The 11029-nt window shown below is 41.6% G+C and overlaps 1 protein-coding gene across 2 annotated transcripts in view; it reads right to left on the bottom strand.

Annotated features, from left to right (window-relative positions):
- Positions 1–1115: 1115 nt before the first annotated feature.
- The window catches only part of LOC102247667 (cytochrome c oxidase assembly factor 7), a 15425-nt gene continuing 5511 nt past the window's right edge, over positions 1116–11029 (bottom strand). For both annotated transcript variants that reach the window (XM_005872460.2, XM_005872461.2), the window contains one exon: positions 1116–2360. In XM_005872460.2, coding sequence (XP_005872522.1) covers positions 1912–2360 — 449 coding nt within the window. In that variant the 3' untranslated portion in view covers positions 1116–1911. The remainder of the gene's footprint in view (positions 2361–11029) is intronic.

Raw genomic sequence — 11029 nt, 5'->3', positions numbered from 1 at the left:
CTGAGGAACCACCATATTGTTTTCAATAGTGGTTGCACCGTTTTACATTCCTACCAGCAATCTATCAGGCTTCCAATCTCTACACATCCTTGCAAACATGTTGTCTTTTGGAAGCCCAAATTTATTTGTTTAAAAATGCTCAAGACGCCCTGACCAGTTTGGATCAGTGGATAGGGCGTTGGCCTGCGGACTGAAGGGTCCCGGGTTCGATTCTGGTCAAGAGCATTTAAAAAAAAAATGCTCAAGAGGCTTTAAAAAGGCCCAAAGGTGTCCAGGTTTAATTTAAGATCATCCTGAGGTTTCTCCTTTTGTGAGGCATCAATTTGATTCTTGTTAATGAAATACCTCAATAATTCTAGTTGGATCGTGGAGATTTCTTGCTACTCCCCGTATCTGTCATAAGTGGCCATCAGGTTCTGAACAATGAGAAACGTAATACCAGAAATAATCACAAAACATCTACAGATTCTACTTGAATATCCTTTCTGCATTATTCTTTGCAACCAGGCCCAGTGATTATCAATTTGAGTAGTGGAGATCATAAGTGTCACCTGCAAAAACTGGTATTAAATGTAGCTCTTTCAGAACAGAAACCAGCAAAAACCCTTCAAGATGGAACACCTGTTGTCTTTTTTTTTTTCTAAATCATACTAGCCATCCCGAAGGGGGTAAGATAATGATCTCATTGTGGTTTTGATTTGCACTTCCCTGGTGACTATCCATGTGGAACATCTTTTCATATGCTTGTTGGCCTACAAATATTTTTGAAACACAACAAAAGCTACTTTATATTTTGAAAATAAGCTCACTTTTTAGATCTTGTCTGCCCTTGGGAAAGTCCCTCTCCTCTGTCAACTGGAGAAACGGGTGGGCTACGCTTACAACCCATCCACACAGCAAACTTTCCTTCTAAGACAGCTGCAAAACTGGAAGCACAAAAACTGTAGGTGGTGACAGAAATAACGGTCCTGTTATCAGCAGGAAAATGACAAGCTCGCCCCCTAGTGACAAATTAGGAAGATAATAGAAAAAGCAAATGTTCTTAAAAGAAAAGGCACAACCACTGAAGAACATAATCTCTACCCAGGATGTGGAGAGAACACCAATAACAAAAATATTAATCAAAATAGTTTATTCACAGGAACAGTTAAAAAGGCTCTGTTCTGAGGGACAGAATGTTACAAAACCCTTGCTTACAAATCCCTACCTGAAGTTGCCTGGGGAATAATCTGCTCCCTCAGTGTGATGAGCAGTACCGCGTAAGTGGACTGGGGATGCTAGTCCACTAACTGTGACTGTCTCCACTGCAGGAGGGCTTGTTTCATCCTCTTTAGCAACCCTGAAACATACGAGTAATGACCTTTAATCTTCCAGATCTCCATGAATGTACTGCAAAAACGTGACTCTAAAGGCAGAACTAAAGCCCACACCAATTACATAAGCCAGAGGGTGGAGTCGTGACTGTTCTTAGCTCAAGCCCTCTATTACGTAAACCAAGATACTTCCTGATTTTCAAGCCTTCCCAACTAAAATAATAATAATGACGACGATGATGTCGGATTCCTTCAGGCCCTGTGGCTGCTAATTTTTCCCATCTCCTGCTCTTTGTCTCTCCTTCCCACCCCCCCACCCCCCAAAATCTCCATTGCTCTCTAGTTTGCTGTTTTTCAGAGCTATAAGAGTTTGAGATCTAAAACCCCATTAAATGTGGGTCTCTTTACAGAACACACCAGTTAAAGAAATAAATACTTCAGGCTACATCCCAGTAGGTGACACTCTGGGGCAATGGGTATATGTAACCAGGGCTACTAATACCAAGTCCCAAGTCTTCCTGCTCCAGCAGGTTGCTCTCCAAGGGCTGCATCAGGAATAGGCCGTGCCAGCATCTGTTGCACAGGAGGGTGGGCCACACTACCCGAACGTTAAAGGCTGGACATTTTTCTGCTGTTCTTTATGCAGTTTCATGGCCCGATTTTTTAGCGCTTCAGCCTTGGCTTCATCCTTATCGACACCATCCCCCAGCTTGTACATGCGGCTGGCATTGGCACAGGCCCAGACATGGCCCAGGTCACAGGCTTTCATGGTGTATTTGTAGGCTAGGCCCATGTCCTTGGGAAAGCCAGGAGCACCCTGCAGGAACATGGCACTGAGGTTGAAGCAGCTAGGGGCATAGCTGCCATCACAGGCCCTTGTGTAATAGTCTCTGGCCTTCCCCAGATCGGGCTGGCCGTCATCATGGACCTGTCCATCATGTGCCAGGAGACCAACATTGTGACATGCCTCCACAGACTTCTTTCCAGGCTTCTCACACGCCATCAGAAAGCAGCTGAAGGCAGCTTTCAGGTCCTGGGTCAGTCCGCCTAGGAGTTAGTAAAGAGAAGAAAAAAGTAAGTCCAAGCCAGGGCAGAGCCAGAATGTCTGAGGCCAGTTAGGGAACAATTCCTGAATAAAAATCACATTCCTATTAAAGCAGCACGAAAGGAAGGTGGACTGGTCCAGGGCACAGACCTACCAGCTTTTTCAGCAGTGGAGCCTTAGTTAAATGAGACCTTAAAAGGCAGACCAAAAAGGTAAAGGTAAAGTGGGAATGATAGCAATAGCTATGTCATAGGGTTACAGTGAGAACATGGCATCTTATAAGCACTTTATTAACTGTTTGTTAATTTAAATATATACTGAATGTATGCTATTTGCCAACGACTATGCCAGGTTCTGGGGAACAAACAGATTCTGTCCCTGTCTGGGGATCTTATGGTCTAATGAGACAAACATTAAACAACTACAAAAATAAATGCATGAACATAAGTGTGACAAGTGTATAGAGAAAAAGTACAGGGTGCTATGAGAATATATCAGGGTTCTGACCTGGACTAGGCGTTGAGATCAAGGAAAGCTTCCCCAAAGAAGTGATATTTGAGCTGTGAAATAATGGGGGGGGAAAGGGAAAGAAAATATGACTTGCTCCAGGCAAAAGGAACAGGATACAAAGAGAAAAGGAGCCCATGTGGCTAGAACCCAGAAGTCCCAGGGAAGGAGGCTAAAGAGACAGGCAAGGGGCAGAACCTACGGGTACGGTGGGTCGTATTAGGGATCCTGGGCTTAGAATCCTAGGAGCAATAATAAATGGGAAACTATTAATGGGTCATTTTAAGCAGAGGTAATTACAAGGCTTTTTTCTTTAGTTGTTTTTATTTTTTTTATTAATGGAAATTTGAAATTCCATGTAGCACTGAGGCAGGATAGTAAGAAGCTAGGAAGATTCCTGGGCAAGTGGAATGGGGAAACAAAGTCAAATTTGAACAACTTACAGCCAGGTGGTGAACTGCAAGGCCTTATCTCCCCTAACCAAGGACACTTGAGAGCAAATGGTTTATAACTCACCTCCCTAACCAGAGTATACATATCTTAAATCAGCAGTCGCCAACTTTTCGGACCTCACGGACCACAGGTTGGCGACCGCTGCTCCAAAGGTTTCCTTAAACCAGTGGTTGCCAACTTTTCGGACCTCAGGAACCACCAGTGGTCCACGGACCACGGGTTGGCGACTGCTGTCTTAAATCACCCTGGGCAGGGAAAATAGAAAACAGAGACCCAATTAATGTCATTTGTGCCAGCTAACCCCAAGGACAGATGAAGTCTGGGAAACAAATAAGAAAAACCCCACCAAAGCCAGACAGACCCAAGATAAAAGTAAAACTGTAAAGCAGAACAAAGAACAATCCTAAACTCCCCTATACACTCATTTTGATGTATCTGCATATTAAAAATGTACCTGGAAAGCTGATGAATATTCTGCTGAAACCATCCCCTAAGATTCTCGCCAACAGAAGATAAAAAAAAAACCCTCAAGACAAAGACTCAGTGCAGGCTCGCTATAGAGCACACCATGCCCCTTCTCAGGCATGAACTTTTTACTGCCTCCTAAACTCTAAGGGTCCCTGCAAAAGTTTCAACGAGGAGAGCAGTGGGCAGTGGCAGCTCGTCCTGGGCTTACCTCCTGATCCTATCTCCAAGGCCCCCTTTTCTCTGACTTCCCTGTGAGCTGACAGCAGCCCCACCTTGGCTCACTTCTTTCCTATAGCATTTCTAGAATGCCAAAGCAGAGCACCACCTAGGCTCTTCTGTTGCTTCTTCTTCTTTTTTTTTTTTAATCCTCACCAGAGGATATTTTTCCATTGATTTTTCGGGAGAGTGGAAGAGAGGGAAAGACAGAGAGAAACATTGATGTGAGACACAACACATCAACTAGCTGCCTCCTGCATGAGCCCCAACCAGGGCCTGGGCCAGGAAGGAACCTGCAGCCAAGATACGTGCCCTTGACCAGAATTGAACCCAGGACCCTCTGGTCCACAGGCCAAAGCTCTATCCACGGAGGCAAACTGGCTAGGGCTGTTGCTTCTTCTATGCTAAGCCCTTCCTTGTTTCACTGTCCCCAGCTTTAGCAAACATATTCTCAAAATTACCTGGACTTGTATTGTGAAATCTTTCCTACACGAAGTCAAGAACCCACACACTAGAGCAGTGGTGGCGAACCTATGACATGTGTGTCAGAGATGACACGCGAACTCATTTTTTTGGTTGATTTTTCTTTGTTAAATGGCATTTAAATATATAAAATAAATATCAAAAATAGAAGTCTTTGTTTTACTATGGTTGCAAATATCAAAAAATGTCTATATGTGACACAGCACCAGAGTTAAGTTAGGGTTTTTCAAAATGCTGACACACCGAGCTCAAAAGGTTCGCCATCACTGCACTAGAGGCTGACTTGAGGCAGACCCATCTCAGGCAAGTCCCTGTCCAGTAACACCATAACCCATTTAAAAAATATATAAGAGCCCCAACCAGGGCCTGGGCCAGGAAGGAACCTGCAGCCAAGATACGTGCCCTTGACCAGAATTGAACCCAGGACCCTCTGGTCCACAGGCCAAAGCTCTATCCACGGAGGCAAACTGGCTAGGGCTGTTGCTTCTTCTATGCTAAGCCCTTCCTTGTTTCACTGTCCCCAGCTTTAGCAAACATATTCTCAAAATTACCTGGACTTGTATTGTGAAATCTTTCCTACACGAAGTCAAGAACCCACACACTAGAGCAGTGGGGCGAGCCTATGACACGCGTGTCAGAGGTGACACGTGAACTCATTTTTTTGGTTGATTTTTCTTTGTTAAATGGCATTTAAATATATAAAATAAATATCAAAAATATAAGTCTTTGTTTTACTATGGTTGCAAATATCAAAAAATTTCTATATGTGACACAGCACCAGAGTTAAGTTAGGGTTTTTCAAAATGCTGACACACCGAGCTCAAAAGGTTCGCCATCACTGCACTAGAGGCTGACTTGAGGCAGACCCATCTCAGGCAAGTCCCTGTCCAGTAACACCATAACCCATTTAAAAAATATATAAATAGCCCTGGTTGGTTTGGCTCAGTGGATAGAGCATCAGCATGCGGACTGAGGGGTCCCGGGTTCGATTCCGGTCAAAGGCACATGCCTAGGTTTCGGGCTAGATCCCCAGTGGGGGGGCGTGGCAGGAGGCAGCCGGTCAATGATTCTCATCATTGATGTTCCTCTCTTTCTCTCTTTATCTCTCTCTCTCTCTCTCCCCCTTTCCTCTCTGAAATCAATAAAAACATATTTAAAAACAAACAACAAACATTTAAAATATATACACATAAATATTTCTAACTATCTCTTAACATTATTTTTTTAAAGAAATCTTTCCAAATCTACCACCTAGAAATAACCATCATTATCATTAGGAGATTACCATTCTAGACATCTTTGTAGCAAGTGTTCAGCTTGATGGCTGAATACATAGCTGATAGAAGTGCTTTGAAAAACTGGACTACATATGCAAATAAAAAATTAACTTTGATTTCACTTGAATTTATCAGAAGAAAACCGAAGTGAAACTGAAGAAACTGAATTTCAAATGAATATTTCTTCACCAGAAAATTTTCCTAAATGGACTCCTAGAGCAAGGGTGGGTGTATAAAGCCCATGAAATCATTTGGTCTGGCCCTGCCAAGACAACTGCAGGCAGGACTCAAAATTCAATAAATCTAGGAGCTTTTTTCATGGCAACATAGATTTATATTAAGTGATTTATATTAAGCAAGTGGTGTTATAAATATCCAAATGGCCCTTGGCAGAAAAACCATTCCCCACCTCTGCCCTAGAGTTATAAAGAAATTATTAAACATATTAAAAGGTTACTCATTGTTTTTATTGTTTAACTAAATTTTAGAGATTATTGACTCACAACTAGAAAACATGAGGATATTCCTCCCATCTCTCCTCCCTCACTTTCTACTTCTTGTTGGTTATTTCAATTTAGGGAAAGAGAACAGCATAGTGATTAACAAAGCCTGAGCTCTGTAGCCAGAAAACCTAGGCTCCAGTCCCAACTCCATTAGTTGTCAGCTATGTGACCTTAGACATGTTATTTAACCTCTACAAGTCTTAGTTTTTCTCACCTGTAAAACAAGGATAATAGTACTTACTTCATATGTTGCAAGAAGTTTGAATGTGTACTTACAAAGAGCCTGGCAGATAAGTGCTCAGTAAATGTTACAGTGTTTTTGTCATAAAGGTTTATATTATTTACATCCTATTCAGTAATCCTAATTAGCCCAATATTCATTCTAAATGGATTCAACTCATCACTGATGCTTTCCATAAGAGCATCTCCATTCCTGAATTCTTTTGATTCACCTCTTTATTGGTTATCAGATAGATTTTTCTATAAAAGCTGATAGATTCTATGCCCTTGAGTTCTTTCACTTTTGAGAATATATTCCTCTCACCTTTATATTTAAACTAGAGGCTCGGTGCACCAGCAGTGGGTGTGAGTGGGGCTGGCACTGTCAGCAGGTGCAAGTGGTGGCTGCTGCCCCGATTGCTCCTCAGGAGCAGGCGGAGGTGAAGAAGCCCTCAGAGGCAATCAGGGCCAGCAGCCGCCAGCTGCACCTGCTGATGGCGCCAAGTGATCGAGACTGGCGCTGGGCACCGGCAGCGGGTGCGAGTGGTGCTGGCTGCAGGTGTGAGCGGGGCCAGGGCTGGCAGTGGGTGTGAGCAGTAGCTCTGGCAGTGGGTGTGAGTGGCGGGTGGGACTGCGGCGCACGGGAGCAAAGAATTTTCAGTAACCACTAACAGCTCACCCCAATGACAGCAACCAGTGCCCCGCCTTGGTCTGGCGCCTCCGCTCACCTGCTCCACCATCCCCCTGCAGCCAATGCCCACCATGTTCCGCACACGCCCTCTGACACGTCATAGTGACCAGTTGTTCAGCTGTTCGGTCTATTTGCATATTAGCCTTTTATTATATAGGATACAACTTTCTATTGCAGGATTTCATTTGGTTCTTTTTATAATTTCAATTTTTCTAGTGAGATTTCCTATCTGTTCAATCATTAGGTTTATGTTTTATTTAAAATCTTAAAAATAGTTATTATACCTGTTTTTAAATTCTCAATTGTAAATTCCAATATCTGTGTCATATCTGGGCCTATTTCTATTAATTGCCTTTTTTTTATTTAGTAATTTCTTATTTTATGCTGGACATTGTGGATGGTACTTTGTACAGCTTGGATTTTGTTGAATTCCTTTAAAGACTGTTGAGTTTCATTCTGGCAGGTAGCTAGCTAATTTACTGGTGAATCAGCCTGATCCTTTTGAGGCTCGTATTTAAGTTTGTTAGAGCAGATCTAGAGTAGTCTTACCATTAGGACATGGCCTTTCTGGAGTCTCTGTTGAATATCTGTGGTGTTCACTGAGGTCCCTCTTCTCTGGCTGGTTGGAACTCAAACCACTTCTAGCACTATGAAACCTCTGAAATCTCTTTAGTTCATAGCTCCTCAATATCTTTTTACTGCAAGGTCTCTCAGAGACCTTGTGCAGCGTAACACTGGGCCAAAGACTTAAGAGATCACCTATGTGGGTTTCTAGAGTTCCTCTGTATAGCTTATTCCTCTCTGGTATCCTGTCCTGAGAATTCCACTTCCTCAGTAGCTGGAAACTTTGACCTCTGCCTCATTACTTAAGCACGATTATCATGCTCTATTTGGCTTCACTGCTCTGTGCATAGTGTGGAAAATACTTTCAGAAAGAAAGCTAAAGCAATCATGGATGGCGATCACCTCATGTGTTTTCCTTTTCTGGGGAATCACAATACTTCACTGCCTGTTGTCCAATGTCTGAAAACAGTTGCTTTGAATATTTTAGCTAATCCATGGCTAAAATATACAAAGTTCTTCAAAGTTCATTTTAATTGCCTTATGGAAAGAAGATTGGGGACTTGCATTAATCCCCTAACTATAATCCAAGCAGGAAAGGAGGATGGGTTGGATAGGAATGATAGCAGAAGAGGGAGAAACAGGACAGATTTGAGACATATTTTGAAGATAAACTAGCATGAGCTACTAGGTTGAGAGATACTACTTGCTAAAGTAGAAGACGACAGGATATAATAAATAGGAGAAGAAAACAAAAATTCCACAATGGATTAGTTAAATTTGAGATGTCTATAAGAACTCCAAGTAGAACTGTTCAATAAATAGCTATAGGCAGTATGGACCTCACAAGAATGGTCTTGACTAGAGCTAAAGGCTTATTTGCTTTATCATCATTAACTTATTTCCTCCACTACAGTAATCTTATTTTCTAGAAGAGACATTGAGGACTTTTAAATAGGACAGGGAGAAGGGGGAAGCATACATAATGCAAATATGTACTGCTTATAAACTATAAATTAATGATAAATTTGCCAGATGAATAATGCTGGGGTGAGTATCTTGCACATAACCTTTATTTGCATTTTTAGAGACCATTACTATTTAAATTTTTATGTATTTCCTCCTAGTGCATTTTCTATGTAGTTTGGTATTATTTTTACATGTTATAATCATGAGCCCTCGTCACTCCCCATTAGAAACCCTTCTTAATATCTGTTTCACTGGCTGCAGAATATTTCATGAAAGAGATGTGTATCAGAATTACCTTCCCCTTCAGGACATTTAAATTGCTTTACAAATGAAAACATCTGACCCAAATACTCTGTGGGTCACTCTAAGTGTGCAATCCAAAGTAACTTCTGCAGCAACCAATACAACCAGACCTGTTCAAACTGATAGAATGTTTTACAGTTTAACAAAGCAGTCATATCTGTTCTCATATGATGCACAGGAAAAACCTACAAAGAAGGTATGAGCTTATTACTTTTAATTTCGTCAATGAGGAATTTGTGGCCCAGGGAAGGAAAATGCTTTGCCTGATGTCACAATGTCAGCTAAAAGTGGGTTCTTTGGCTTCCCACTCTTTCCCCTGCCCCAGTTATCCTTGGTAAAAGGAGAGTTATTAACCAGTCTGTGTCAAGAAAGAACATAGGGTGTGTTTTCAGGAACAGAGGGCAAAACCAAAGATTATAAAATCCTTTATCTCAGAAGTAGGCAGGTGGAGCCAACAGTATTGGCTTTTAGACTTGGCAGGGCTCAAGGTCTAATAAACAGCAATCCAAAAGGGCTTGAGTAGCAAAGATCTATTAATGGGACCTTCTGTGACCACTTTGGTTTAAACACCTATAGAAATTTATTTAAGAATGTTAGTTTAATAGACGATTAATTATTGTTCTCTACCACTCTTTTTAAAATATATATATTTTTATTGATTTCAGAGAAGAAGGGAGAGGAAGAGAGAGCTAGAAACATCAATGAGAATCATTATTGATTGGCTGCCTCCTACACACCCCACACTGGGAATCAAGCGCACAACCTGGGCATGTGCCCTGACAGGGAATCGAACTGTGACCTCCTGGTTCATAGGTCGATGCTCACTCTTTTTTTTTTTTTTTTTTAAAGAAATTTACTTGTTTTACTATTTTTAAATTATTTTTAAAAATACTGTTATTGATTTTTAGAGAGAGAGAGAAGAAGGGAGAGGGAGAGAGAAGAGAAACATCGATTTGATAACAAAACATCGATCAGCTGCCTCCTGCACATCCCCCTACTGGGGATCCAGCCCACAACCCAGGCATGCACCTGACAAGGAATCAAATCAGCAACCTTTTGGTGCATGGGATGATGCCCAACCAAATGAGCCACACTGGCCAGGGCATCTACCACTGTTTGTTTTTCACACCTGCTCACCTTCTTTCTGCCTGGGACATAACTCTATTCCACCTCCACCAAACAAAATCTACTCTGTCCTTGAAACACCAGTTTCAATGCCTTCTCCTCTATGACAGCACCCCTAATGATGACCCTCTCCCAGCATTAAACCCCAGGTACTTTATATGTCTCTCTCTGAAGATGCTTCTCAAGCTCTCCTAGGTATAACAGGTATTAGTATAAATATACTCCCTGACCCTATACACACTGGTCATGTTTAATTCTTGTTTCACTGTTGATAGCAAATACTAAAAGTATGCTCAACAAAGGAGCACTAGAACAACAACAACAAAAAGGCTCAGTGCACAATTATTAATCACATAAGTCTGTATAATAAGTCTGTCTTTCCTTAATTCAATAAGGAACTCAAAATCTTTGTGGAAAATATAGTAAAATCTGATATAAAGACAAAAAGAATCCAAAACTTTACCAGGACACAAATCAAATCCAGAGACAACAGCTAGGAACATTTTTGGTTTTGCACACTATATTATATAGCTGAATTTATACCATATATAATTTTGTACTCTGCTTTTTTTACTGAATATTATAAGTTTTCCCCATATCAACAAAAATTTTTTAGAAACTTTTTTTCTTTTCAGAGAGGAAGGGAGAAGGAGAGAGATAGAAACATCAATGGCCGAAACCGGTTTGGCTCAGTGGATAGAGCGTCGGCCTTGGGACTGAAGGGTCCCAGGTTCGATTCCGGTCAAGGGCATGTACCTGGGTTGCGGGCACATCCCCAGTAGGAGATGTGCAGGAGGCGGCTGATCGATGTTTCTCTCTCATCGATGTCTCTAACTCTCTATCTCTCTCTCCCTTCCTCTCTGTAAAAAATCAATAAAATATATTTAAAAAAAAAA

This window comes from Myotis brandtii, unplaced genomic scaffold (assembly GCF_000412655.1).
Source record: "Myotis brandtii unplaced genomic scaffold, ASM41265v1 scaffold382, whole genome shotgun sequence".
In the NCBI taxonomy this organism is placed as follows: domain Eukaryota; kingdom Metazoa; phylum Chordata; class Mammalia; order Chiroptera; family Vespertilionidae; genus Myotis; species Myotis brandtii.
The sequence above is the reverse complement of the archived record's forward strand: the minus strand, read 5'-3'. Positions and strand labels throughout refer to the sequence as shown.